General features: G+C 37.7%; 2 protein-coding genes across 4 annotated transcripts; both read left to right on the forward strand.

Moving 5' to 3' along the window:
- LOC18784262 (DNA-dependent metalloprotease WSS1) lies at positions 155-3,179 on the forward strand. 3 transcript variants are annotated; one of them, XM_020560896.1, is made up of 5 exons: positions 155-281; positions 571-753; positions 834-1,029; positions 1,583-2,038; positions 2,732-3,179. In XM_020560896.1, exons 2-5 carry the CDS (start codon positions 599-601, stop codon positions 2,942-2,944), a joined length of 1,020 nt encoding a protein of 339 aa, XP_020416485.1. In that variant the 5' UTR covers positions 155-281; positions 571-598; the 3' UTR covers positions 2,945-3,179. The 3 variants fall into 3 exon arrangements, with proteins under 3 accessions (XP_020416485.1, XP_020416486.1, XP_020416487.1); XM_020560897.1 differs by having other exon boundaries at positions 2,762-3,179; XM_020560898.1 differs by having other exon boundaries at positions 2,752-2,932.
- LOC18781583 (mitogen-activated protein kinase kinase 5) lies at positions 6,532-8,273 on the forward strand. The gene has a single exon (XM_007217677.2). The coding sequence runs from the start codon at positions 6,885-6,887 to the stop codon at positions 7,944-7,946; it is 1,062 nt and encodes a 353-aa protein (XP_007217739.1). The 5' UTR covers positions 6,532-6,884; the 3' UTR covers positions 7,947-8,273.

Here is a 12,758-nt window from a genome sequence, read left to right on the forward strand (position 1 = left end):
TTTGCAGAGACCCCACTTGCCATGGAACGTAGGGGTAAGAATATAAGTTCATATCAGGGGTGGGGCCGGTGGACTAACTGCCTAACAGCATATAATAATGCCCTTCATAAATCTTAATTAAAATTAAAGTAAAACATGTTGATTGTTAAAACGACATCGTTCGGGACCAGTACGAAAGCGAGAAGTCATCATCTCTCTCCTTCAAATTCAAGCTCCTCTTGGCTGATTGGCTCCCAGAAGGCCTGTCAGCGCCAGCTGAGCACCGAGCAGAAGAACTCGAGGTAATTTTGAAATTGGACTGGAAATTAAAATACCCAAAATTTAATATTTGGTAATTTTGAACTTCAAAGTTTTGCTGATTAATGGGTTTTGTTAGGGTTTTGTGAGCTTTTAACCTAGGAAGATTAGATTTTTTTTGCCAGGAGGGTTGTTGAAATTTTATCAAGCAAGCTTAAGTTTGTTAATTTGGGTTTTTGTTTGTTTTTTCTATTTCATTTCTGAAAGATTGTCTATGATTTTTAAATGGAATTGTAATGAGAAGATTGAATAGTTGATTTTGTTACTGTACAGAGGGCAGCACTTGTTAGTTTGAGTAGACATGGATCTTAACGATCTTAACAAGGTTTGGGAAATCAAACCACTCAAGAAAATTGGGGAAGAGGATGCAAGAGAAATACTTGAGAAGGTGGCAAAACAAGTGCAGCCCATAATGCGAAAACATAATTGGAAAGTCAGAATCCTTTCTGAATTCTGGTAAACTTTTTACTTCTTTCTTGAAACCTTTTGTGCTTTATTGTATGTTTCCCGCTGTCATTTGCAAGTTTAAAATGCAGCCCTGCCAATCCAGCTCTTCAGGGGCTCAATGTAGGAGGAGGTGCCGAAGTTAAGCTCAGACTACGGAGGCCAAACAATGAGTGGGATTTCTACCCGTATGAACAGATCCTTGATACAATGCTGCACGAGCTCTGCCACAACGAGTATGGTCCTCATAATGCTGACTTTTACAAACTTTTGGATGAGATCAGAAGGGTAATTATCTTATTTGTTTTCATGCCTATAAAGTACTTATTTTCCTGGTGCTTTTCACGACCCTAGTAAGTTGTAAGAGTATCTTTCATGGAAAACCCTCCTTCTTGAAAACTAATGGCCATCTATTTGTAACCCCTACTTCTATATTGTTAGATTGTTTGTGGACTGCCTGGAATACGGTTTGTATATAAATGCAAAGCTTATATTTTGAAAGTAATTTCTTATTTTATCTGAAGCATTCCTAACTGATGGCAATTCTCTGACTCTGATTAGTGATGGGAAGTTATAAAAGGCTCAAGTGAAGCCTTTCAACATTTTGATTGATGATGTTTTCTATGCTCTTGTCTAATTTATTGTTCCTGTTGAATTGAAACTCTTAGTGAGGTGTTGTTCTTAACTTTGTGAATATCTTCTTAAATAATTAAATTAAGTGTTCTCAGTATCCAATTGCATGCATTAGCTACTATTTTATGTTGTAGTTCTATGCTTTCTGTAAATGCATGCTTTAGGGATGATTGTCTGTCACTAATTTGGTTCCGATGGGTTTTTGCAGGAATGTGAGGAACTGATGGCTAAAGGGATTACAGGGACTGCGCAAGGATTTGATCTTCCTGGGAAACGTTTGGGTGGTTTCTCTCGTCAACCCCCTCTGTCATCTATTCGTCAGACTGCCTTGGCTGCTGCTGAAAACAGAGCACGGCGTGGAGCTTTACTACCATCAGGACCTAGGCGTTTAGGTGGTGATAGCAACATTAAGGCAGCTTTGAGCCCAATACAAGCTGCTGCTATGGCTGCAGAAAGGAGACTACATGATGATTTATGGTGTGGATCCAAGTCTTTGGAGGGTGGCATTGAAATCCAGGGGAATGTTGGGACTTCTCGAAGGACAGAAGCTTTCACAGTTACTAATGGCATATCTACCCAGACGTCTATTGAGTCGGAGTCAGGTCAGGGAAAAATAGATGATCAAGCAAAGTGGAAATGCAATATGTGCACTTTATTAAATGAGGTAAAGTTATTCTCTATATAATTTTGTCGAACTGTCAGTACAAAATTGATTTATTGTTGTTGTTATTGATTATGGAGCTCGATTAGTTCTTTGCGCGCGCGCGCGCACACACACACACTCATATCTCCCTTGTATTTTGTCAATCATGTCACCCTTTTTTTGTTTTTTTGTTTAACATGGCACTGTATTCTATATATTACTTCTTTCTTGAAAATTTATGCCTTTACACGTGAAGGTTTTTAGTTCAAAACTTGTAGTTGTTTCTCAAGCTGACTGTAGATAAACTGTTGAGACTTTTATTTTTGTTGTTGGTGGTGGTGTTTTTTTTCATTTCAATACCCTGTTCTGTACTGCGTTTGTTTTTTGCCAGAGGATGTAAGAGTCCCTAATCCTGCAAACCTTGTCCTATCCTCGGATTTGATTTGATATTTGTGATAAATTTGTGATATTTGGTTGGATTTTCAAATTTGAATCTCGACTTTTGACCCAAAAGAAGTATTGTAAAGAGTGTGATACTACTCAGACCCTGAAAATTATAGCAAGAGAGAACCCTCTAGGAATGGGAGTCATACATTCGTCTTAGTTGGGGTGAGGTCTTTTACTTGCCCTTAGGTTTTTATTTTTATTTTAATCATTTTTGTATCTCTTCAGTTTATTGGAATTGTGGATGTTCTAGAGTGTATCTGATGACAGGTGCATTTTAATGCTTTGAGGTTATTGCAGCTGTTGGCGTTGAGATGTTCAGCCTGCGGGACCTTAAAAGAGGATGTGAAGTTTAAGGTTTGGTCTTGCAAATTTTGTACCCTAGACAACAGAGTTGAGCTAGATAGATGCTCAGCTTGCGGAGAATGGAGATACTCGTCCGGCCCTCCTGTCTCTAACCGTGGACCATATGTCGGCACCTGAGAAAGTGTCAACTGTGAAATCTGCTCCAGACTTGTAGAGTTACACAGAATGATCTTATATACATACTACCACAATCAATCACACATGCCATAAACTGAAAACCTGTAATGAATGTGATTTATAGCATCCATTTTGATTGTACATACATATGGCATGAACTGAAGCCCTTAGGAGTGTTTTGTTAATGTGATGATTTTTATTTAGAGCTTCAAGAATGGCTTTTGTGCTTTGTATACCATGCTGCCGACTGTGCATATTAAATTTAAGGGTACGAACGAACAGGAAGATTGCATTCAAAATTTTAAACCACGTAAATACAAGTGGGAATCTTTTTGGCCGAACGAGTGGGAAATGATTACGTTATTTTGGTTTTCTGGGAATGCAATGATCTAAAACTAAATGAAAATAATAATAACATTTGACTAATTCCTAGTATTAAATCCAAAATTTTGTTTGACTAAATGAAATTTTCCCTTGTTTTTATGCATAGGTTGCAAACTGGGAAACACGCAATTAGAGCATTATTGCTGTCCTCAGATACAGCTTATTATTGTGTGCCGAAATATTTGCACACAAGTAATGGGATTTCAGAAGAACTATAACAGTGCGTTTGGATGAGGAAATTTAAAAGTGCAAAGGATTTCATAAATGACGGAAATTAATGTTCTAGAATTTGTAAAGTTTCTTGTTTGAGTGACTGATTTAAAACACGGAATTTAACCTTTATTTGTAAAGTTATCTGTTTTTTAAACTCAATTTCTCTTGGGATTTTAGAAATAACGACTTTTAGATTGAATTAAACTTGGAATTTATGATCTCCAAATTCAATGTTTTTTTCCACGCGGAATTTCTAAATTTCTATGTTTTTTTATCCAAACACCGGAATGGGTTCATGTCAATTTAGAAATTCTGAGTTTTGTCAAAATCCCAAGTTTATTTCTCTCATCCAACGCACATGTGATCAAACTTTATAAGTCCAGGTCAAACAATTACAAATGTCAAGTCAATTTGCGTTCCATCGCATTCCCACTTTTTTTTTTTGTTGGTAGTTAATGTTTTCATATTGTATATGTCTAGCATCTTTATATAAATTTGTCTCGAGGAAAACTCGATGTTTGATTAGTACAAAAATGTCAAAATATCAAGCTTCCACAAATAGACTAGCCCAATAAAAATTTCTAGGGTTGCAACTTGCAATTCATGTACACACAGGGGCAAATGTATGAAGCCAAAAGCCACTATATATATTCCTTTTGTTGACTATTTATAAACCAATGCAACTTAACCTACTTTATTTCCTTTATGTGACATAAACACGAGTAATCAGTTATTGAAATTGAACTCTTTATTTTAATTCTCATTACGAATTAGTAAACATCTTATTATTATAGAGAGTAATTCATTTAGTCAAACACATGCATATCTCCTCTGTCCTTTGACAGCAACTAGATTTTAGGATTGCTATATTAGGATTCGGATTAGCCTTGAATTTTTTTTTAAAAAAGATTAGGATAATAGCCACCAACCATGTGAATGAAACTTCAATTATGGCAGTTGGGTCGGAGAGCTTGTGTTGATTTTCTTGCTTGGCTTGCTTGACGGGTTCTTTTTGTCCAAGCAAGAGGATGCAAGGAAATGAAAAATATATGAGCTGCAATCTGCAAAGAAGCAACCAGCAAATTACCAAGAAACAACCCAAAATAATAGTTGGCAGGGCACAAAAGGTAGGGTTTCAAAGTTGGAGAAAGAAAGAAAAATCTGGAAAAGTCCACTGCTTTTGTCTACATACAGACACGTTGCATATAAGTGTCAAATGCCTGTGAGACTCCTCATATTCAAGGCTGTCTTTGTCCCTATTTTTACAAACAATGCACACATCCCTTTTTTTTTCTTTCTTTTTCTTTTTCTTTTTGGTTTTGTTTTTATGAGGCGTGGGGTCCAGCTTCAGACCAGATAGAGATTGATTGAAAATAAGTTCATGTAGACTTTTAATGCAAAGGGTAAAATTAATGCATATGATATTTGCTTGTGTGAGGTTTTATTTTCAATTTCAGCTTTCAAATATTGATGTGTCATATCGACCAACGCACACGTTTCACTTTCGTGGGACACATCTGACTTTTGAGTTTTCAGTGAGAGAATATGTGTATGGATGGATGAATGAGCCTGCAAATTGCAAGCAAAGATTGACTCCTGCTCAAGAAAGTCATAAGGGTCGAGTTTAATTAGTGGGTGGAGAAAAAGAATATCATATGGGTCGAGTTTTATGTACAACAATATAGACCAAGAGCTTCAATTCCGGGATCCCGCAATTGCGACAATATTTCATATGTCAATTTGAAGATCCAGCAATTTCAATTTTTATGTTAATAAATAATGTCCATATTGTAAGAAAAGTACACACATTCTTTATAGAATTACTCAATAGTATATTTCAACGATGAGAAAAATATGAATAAGCAGTTTCACAACTGATTTGTTGCATAGATTATTATCCTTGAATAATAACTTAGAAGTTGAGCATTTTCAATCATTGATTTTTAATCCAGTAATAAGTTATTAGCGGTCATTGAAGTATGTATGCTACATTATGAAACCATCTGCATCTACGAATAGATATCACCGTATGGGTGGCTCGCGGCAATAACTCTCTATATATGAAAAAAAAAGAAAAAAAGAGGTAGGATTGAATGATGCCTAGCTTGTAAATTGGGTTGGGCTTACACAAACTTTTTGCCAAAGATACAAGCCCAATGATGACAAAGTTAGTGTATGGAGAACAAAAAATTATTGAATAATGATTATAGATAATCCATGATTATTACCATAAAAAAGATTGTGATTGCGTACATAGTGATTAATCTCTGCCGACTAGGCATTACTTTGTTTTGTTTTGTTTTTTTTAGTCCAATCATGTTGCAGCAGTGGTAGGCTGGGCCCCACGTAATCGCATGAAAGCCCAGGTATTGGTGTAGGGCCCAGGCCCACCCAACAACTCCTAACCCCAAACCAAATCAACCTCATTTGACCGCCGGCGGGTAAGCCTATGACAATTAACCTTTTCAATTCTTTTATTTTCTTTAATCAGCTCTTTTTCTTTTCCACTTACAAGACGTGTGCTGCTGCTGCAACTTCTACGCATGCAATGACACACAGGGTAAACGAGGTAGAAAGGTACACAGGATAAAAAAATAAAAATAAAAAAAAAAATAATGCGTGACAAAACGCACCGTAAAAGGGTTGCCTAATTCGGTGGGGTCCATACTGGATTTAATTGTCTTAAATTTTCCACGAGATACCCGATGCCGGGAAAATTCACGCGCGGAGCTAAAGGAAAAATTACATTTATATACCCTCCCTCCCAAAAATGCCAGCGGGGCCCACCACCAGACACTGATTGGTCCTTCTCGCCCACTCTCTGCCGCTAGCGCGTGAGGCTCTCCCGCCTTTAAAATCTCGATTCCCTCTTTTGATTGCTACCTCTCTCTCTCTGGGCCTAAAAAATATATATATATATATAATAAATAAATAAAGAATTGATTTTTAATTTTATTTTCCACCAAAAAAAAAAAACCAGAGAGAAAGAAAGAAGGCTCCGTTTTCTTGTTTCTTTTCATTTTCACGTTGTTTCCTCCTCTTTTCCTTAGAGAAGTCTCCGATTCTCAGAACCAAAGAAAGGAATTTTTATTTTCTTTATTTATTAAAATAAAAAACGACATCAATCAATCAATCACTCGACCAATCAAACCATCAAACGATGACTCGTGATCCTCACGATCTCCATCATCGTCGTCTTCGCCATCCTCATTAACCCAAACACCCCCCCCCCCCTCCTCCCCTTCCAATTCCTCTGAAAGACGCGGTTTCTTAAAAACCCGGCGACGACGTCATTTCATCATCAGCAGCCGCAGAAAAAGAAGAAGAAGTTGTGGTTTTCATCATGAATCGGATTCAACCACCGCTGGGAGCGAACCCGCCGCCCGCCAGGCGTGGGGACAACCCGAGACGACGTCGTCACGACCTAACCCTACCTCTCCCGCAGCGGGACGCGTCCCTCGCCGTGCCCTTGCCCCTTCCTCCGCCCGGACCCAGCTCGGCCCAATCGTCCTCGGCCCACAGCGCCGCCCAGCAGCTCATCAACTTCAACGAGCTCGAGCGCTCGAACCGCATCGGGAGCGGAACCGGAGGCACCGTCTACAAGGTCATCCACCGCCCGACGGGTCGTCTGTACGCGCTGAAAGTCATATACGGCAACCACGAGGAAGCCGTCCGCCGCCAGATCTGCCGCGAGATCGAAATCCTCCGCGGCGTCGACAACCCCAACGTTGTCAAGTGCCACGACATGTTCGACCACAACGGCGAGATCGAGGTGCTGCTCGAGTTAATGGACGGCGGGTCGCTGGAGGGCCAGCTCATCCAGAACGAGAAGACCCTCTCCGATTTGGCCAAGCAAATCTTGAGCGGCCTCGCCTACCTCCATAGACGTAAGATCGTGCATCGCGATATCAAGCCCTCGAATCTCTTGATCAACGCCAGGAACCAGGTCAAGATCGCCGATTTTGGGGTCAGTCGGATTTTGGAACAGACCATGGACCCTTGCAATTCTTCTGTGGGCACCATAGCTTATATGAGCCCTGAGAGGATCAATACTGATCTCAATCATGGCCAGTATGATGGGTATGCCGGTGATATATGGAGCCTTGGGGTCAGCATATTGGAATTCTACATGGGTCGGTTTCCGTTCTCTGTGGGAAGGTCAGGGGATTGGGCTAGCTTAATGTGGGCTATCTGTATGTCTCAGCCTCCTGAAGCTCCGCCCACTGCTTCGAGAGAGTTCAGGCATTTTATCTCTTGCTGTTTGCAGAGAGATCCTTCGAGGAGATTGTCGGCGGTGCAGTTGTTGCAGCATCCTTTTATCTCCGGCAATGGCGGCGGTCAGGCCCAGCAAGCACATCAGAATCTTCACCATCTTCTGCCACCACCCAGGCCTCTTCCTTCTTAACTAATAGTGTACTTTCTTCTTTCTTTCCCAATTACTCTGCTGTTGCTTTCTTTCTTTCTTTCTTTCTTTCTTTCTTTCTTTTTGATGATAATCATAATGATCATATGATGATTTTGTGTTTTTCTTCCGAGTGATGATGATGATGGGGTGAATGGGTTGGATTTGATCTCAGGAAGAATTGGGGAAACGGGTTGCCTTTGTTTTTTAGTTTTTACTTCTTCTAGTTTTGTTAATCAATCTATCACTCAACTCAATCAAATCTGTCATTCTGTCCTTTGATGATAATGTGAATGGTTTACCAGAAATGGCAAATTTAGCTTCCTGAAACTCACTCTGGTCTTACAATTTTGAGCAATTAGAATCATTTTAGCTATTTTATGATTTATTGGTATGTGATTATGGTCTCATTGGGGATTGGGTTTGAAGTTAAAATCTTTTATTGGGTATTTCTGGGAAGAATCAATTCTGAATCTTTGAGCTGCTGAGCATATTAGATTTGCACGCGATCGATTCTCTCTTTACCATCATAGAGGAGAGATTACAAGGAAATGGAAAGCTGCAGATATTCTTTTCTTTTTATATCTCCCCCTTTCCCTTTCTGTCTGGAACTGAGCTGAGTTACATTTTCATAGAGCTGAGCTGAGCTGTATTTTGATGGGGATGGGGGGTGCGTGTGTAAAGAGTGGGTTGCATTTTCATCATAAACTTTTCATATGATTGAACTGATGAATTAGCACCCTGGAATGGATAATGAGCCTTTTCTGGATTCTAAAGCCCTAGCATCAAAACAAACTTTACAAGCCACCGTAGAACGAAGATTAGCAAACCAAATCTCTGTAGTTTCTAATTAGAGCATAATTTAAACCCCAAAAAAAGTTTTTGACCATCATTTAAGCTCTAAAGGACCGAGCAAAGCATGATGCATGGCTGTCTCTGTCATATACTTGGATTCATTTCTGCCAGTTGGGTTCAAGAAATTTTTAGACAAGCTTTTGCATCACGCCATCGGAAAGCATGAAAAAAAAAAGGAAATAGTGTGTAGGGGAATAGATTTCGTGAGCCTAATTTGCTCACAAGTGCTCATTTTCCTCATTTGGGTTACAATTCTGATTTCTTTTCCTTTGGATGATTGGGATACTGAGGGAGGGTTGCCATTTAACGTGTGAATTTGGTGCATGAATATGATGAATCTTCCTCTTTTAGCCAAAGCTAAAGTTGCATATGTTTGTGCCATTATCGTTTTTCCGTACATTTTGCTTGTCTAGGCTGCTAGGCTTTGCCTTTTGCGTGTGTGAAAGAGAGGAAAATTAAAAGAGGGGCCAATTCACGTCACGACTTTGATGATCCACACCTATCCTTGGCATGCCCCCTACCCTTTAAATCAGCAATAAAGATTTGGCAAAGAGGGAAATTTTTTTGGACAAACTATAAGGTAAAATTGGAACCCACATTAATATCATTAGTGACGTTTGTACTAGGATGTTTTCGGTTGATTTGGTTTAGTTTTTGGCTTTGCTAAACTTATGTTTGCAATCATAAGGAATTTGTAGTTCAAGTGGTTATGACCAGGATCGAGAACATTTCCCTCATTACCAAATCAAAATTGCCAAACACAGCCATTCCAAAGAGAAATGTCTATATATAACAAAACTCACCCAATCATATCATCTTTAATATGTAGACAATAAAGCTATATCCCAAACATTGGATAAACTGTAACCATATGTAGTAGGCTAGTAGCCATCCCAAAACTCTTCCCACTTTGTTGCCTTTTTATTTGTTTCCAATTGTCATTCCCCTACCGCCACTAGCTTTTGGAATCAGCCATAACTGATAGCCCCACCCAGCCTATCCCATCCAATCCAAGTATAAAACCCTGTCTCTCCCACTTTTAGACTTTAGCACTTGTCCCAGTCCCAGTACTGTGTTGTTTGTCCCACAAGCCTACAAAAGGCTGAATGCTTGGCTGAGGGCATCTCCAAATACAGACCCAATTGGATTTTTTGAGTCCAAAATGTGAAGATTTTTTAAATTTTAAATTTTTATTTTTTTTAAAGAGCTTCTCTAATGGGCCGCAGTGAAAGGACTCTCGGAGTACCCCGAGGACCTATTGGAGCGAAAGATTTGGGTTTGGGTCCTCCCATTGGAGTTGTCTAGTTAAGCAATGCACTTGGATTTGTAGGGTGGAGGAGCATAGAGTGGATGGATTGATTAGTTTGTTAAACTAGTTCAATCGCTCATAATGTGTGGGCATCGTATGCTATGCTAAAGTCTGAAGATATCACACTTTCTGTCTTTAGGCTAACGTGTTATAGAATAGCCAACACTAAAGCGATATGTAATTTATTCTAGATCCATCACGTATGCGATGCATGTGTAGTGTGATGGATGGAAAATGAATGGTTATAAAGTGAAGTGTAAATACTGTATTAAAAATGTATAGTTTATCTTGTAAATCATAGTGACTGCACATAATAGAATATTTGTCTTTTGGTCTTCCAAGAGAGTTGTCAAAATATCAAGTATGTACAAGTACTCTTCTCCTCAATACGATCCCTCATACACTGATTCTAAGTGGGGTGAATCCTTTAGTGTAGGTTGGGTTTGATCGTTTGAGCATGGGCACTTGTATTTATATGCATCTACCTAAGAGTCTATCCCATCAAGAAACTCTTAATCAGTCCTTATTAGATTAGAAGAATAATACCCCTAATCCACATTAAATAAGGAACACTTTTAGTCTTGGTATTACACTAATAACACACTTAGACAAATACTAAAAAACTAGGCTACATCTAAGCTCCTAATCGACATAAAGTTCCAATCCTTATATGATTAGAAGATTGCATTAAGTGGTTCAAGACAATATAACGTCTTACATTCTCCCACTTGGTCAAATAATCATAGAGTACTCTTATCGATTATTGTAAGGCCCTTTGAAGCTTAACTTATGCCATGTTCCTTAACCAAGCCACTGTCTGTTATGAGCAACAATAAGGAATCATCAAGATTGTTCAAAACCAATGTTTTGGAGCCTTTATAACTACACTTGTCATTCCTCAAAACCACATAAGGCTTTTGTCAAGATTAAGATGTAGAATGATCATGACCAAACTTAATTTGTGTTTATAAGGTCACTTTCATTCATAAGCCCTTCTTTAGATATTACCAATAAGATCTCTCCTTAATGACTATGACATGAGTTGTGAATTTTAGACATCCTGAAAAATGGAGATTATTAAGATTAGTCTAAACGCAAATTATACTCACAAGTGCATAAGGTCAATCATAATTTAGTATGGAAAATACGAGGTCATTCTCACGAGGATTGAGTTCAACTTCCAATTAGTCTAACCTAATTTACTTCACAAAATACTTTAACTACTTTAATTATATAAACAAGAAATTAAACACGTAGTATATTCACGTAAATACAAAAAGGGTTTTTGAAAGAGTGATTTAATTAACAACGAAATTAAAAGACAAAACAAGTAGAAAGTCACGAAACACAAAGATGAGAAATTCAAATTGATACAAGCGCTAGGACAATGAATTCACCACTAGTAATCCGATCTAGCCTCTTATTCATCTACCTATTAACTAACCATTTGATGTCGTCACTTAATTTTCCCTTTTCATGAATTACCTATGGTATTTAGGCTAAATCATATAATCCTACATGCAATTTGCCTATGGTATTTAGGTCAAATATCAACACATAGAAACTCATTAAGATCAGTGAAAACCTCCAACAAGCATGTATAGGAGTATGGTATTTACCCTACATGAATTACAAATCTTAATCACAAGAAGCAAGCCTAAAATTAAGTATGATATTTACTCTAATTTGCATCAGATTAACTCAATTAAAAGTCTAGATGGTGATCAAGCATCAAGATAATCAACCAAGTTATTAAGCACAGTGATTAAGAATCCAACATCAAACGGTAATCAATAGATAGGTAAAATAAGAATACTAGATTATCATACTAGGGCAACATCATGCCCTAACAAAAGAAAATTAGTTACACATAATCATATAATTCAACATAAGCAAAAACATAAGGGGGGAAAAAAATAAAACTTAGCAAATTGTGGTACTCTTCCAGCATCTCCAATTTCTCCAAGTCTTTGCATAACCCCCAAATGAGTTATTTCTCATGCTTAAAGAAAACACCACACGACTATTCCAACCCTAGCTGGGCTTTTACAGCAGCCCAAAAATAAAGAAAAACCTAATTAAAACATAAATTCAAAATGGGTAGGTAATTGACTCCTCTTCCTACTTTGACTAGGATAACACGTCAATTACTTTGTACCCACGTTATTTAGTTTTTAAAATAATATAGTCATGCACCCATACTGGGGTTTATTTGTAAAGCTATACTCATGTTTTTATTTTATTTTTTTATTTAGCTTTTAAAATATTATAGCCGCACTCAAGAGAACGTCTTAAACACTCGGTAAACTAATATATATTAAAATATTATATAGTGGGCAAACTTTTCAGTTGTAATTTGCCAAAATTTTGAAGAATAAAATACGTACATATTTTATTCATATTTTTCATGTTCCTTGTTTTACTAACTATGAAAGAATTTTGTAGCACTCGAGAAAACGAGGTAGATCAAAGACAAACATTTCAACTGAAAAAAGAAGAAGAAAAAATTGAAATCTAAGATTTATTTACTGTGAAATTTGACTATCTTCAATATATGCTTTAGATATGTTGAAACTAGCAAATTAATATCTATAAACTAATGCAACAAGGAAGGTCCCTTTTTTCTATAAAAAAAAAAATTCTTTTAATAA

This window comes from Prunus persica, chromosome G3, assembly GCF_000346465.2.
Source record: "Prunus persica cultivar Lovell chromosome G3, Prunus_persica_NCBIv2, whole genome shotgun sequence".
Classification (NCBI taxonomy): domain Eukaryota; kingdom Viridiplantae; phylum Streptophyta; class Magnoliopsida; order Rosales; family Rosaceae; genus Prunus; species Prunus persica.

Coding starts and splice junctions, on each gene's coding strand:
- LOC18784262 (XM_020560896.1), top strand. CDS start 599: ATGGATCTTAACGATCTTAACAAGGTTTGGGAAATCAAACCACTCAAG. Junction 754..833: donor AGAATCCTTTCTGAATTCTG/GTAAACTTTTTA, acceptor TTTAAAATGCAG/CCCTGCCAATCCAGCTCTTC. Junction 2,039..2,731: donor TGTGCACTTTATTAAATGAG/GTAAAGTTATTC, acceptor ATCTGATGACAG/GTGCATTTTAATGCTTTGAG.
- LOC18781583 (XM_007217677.2), top strand. CDS start 6,885: ATGAATCGGATTCAACCACCGCTGGGAGCGAACCCGCCGCCCGCCAGG.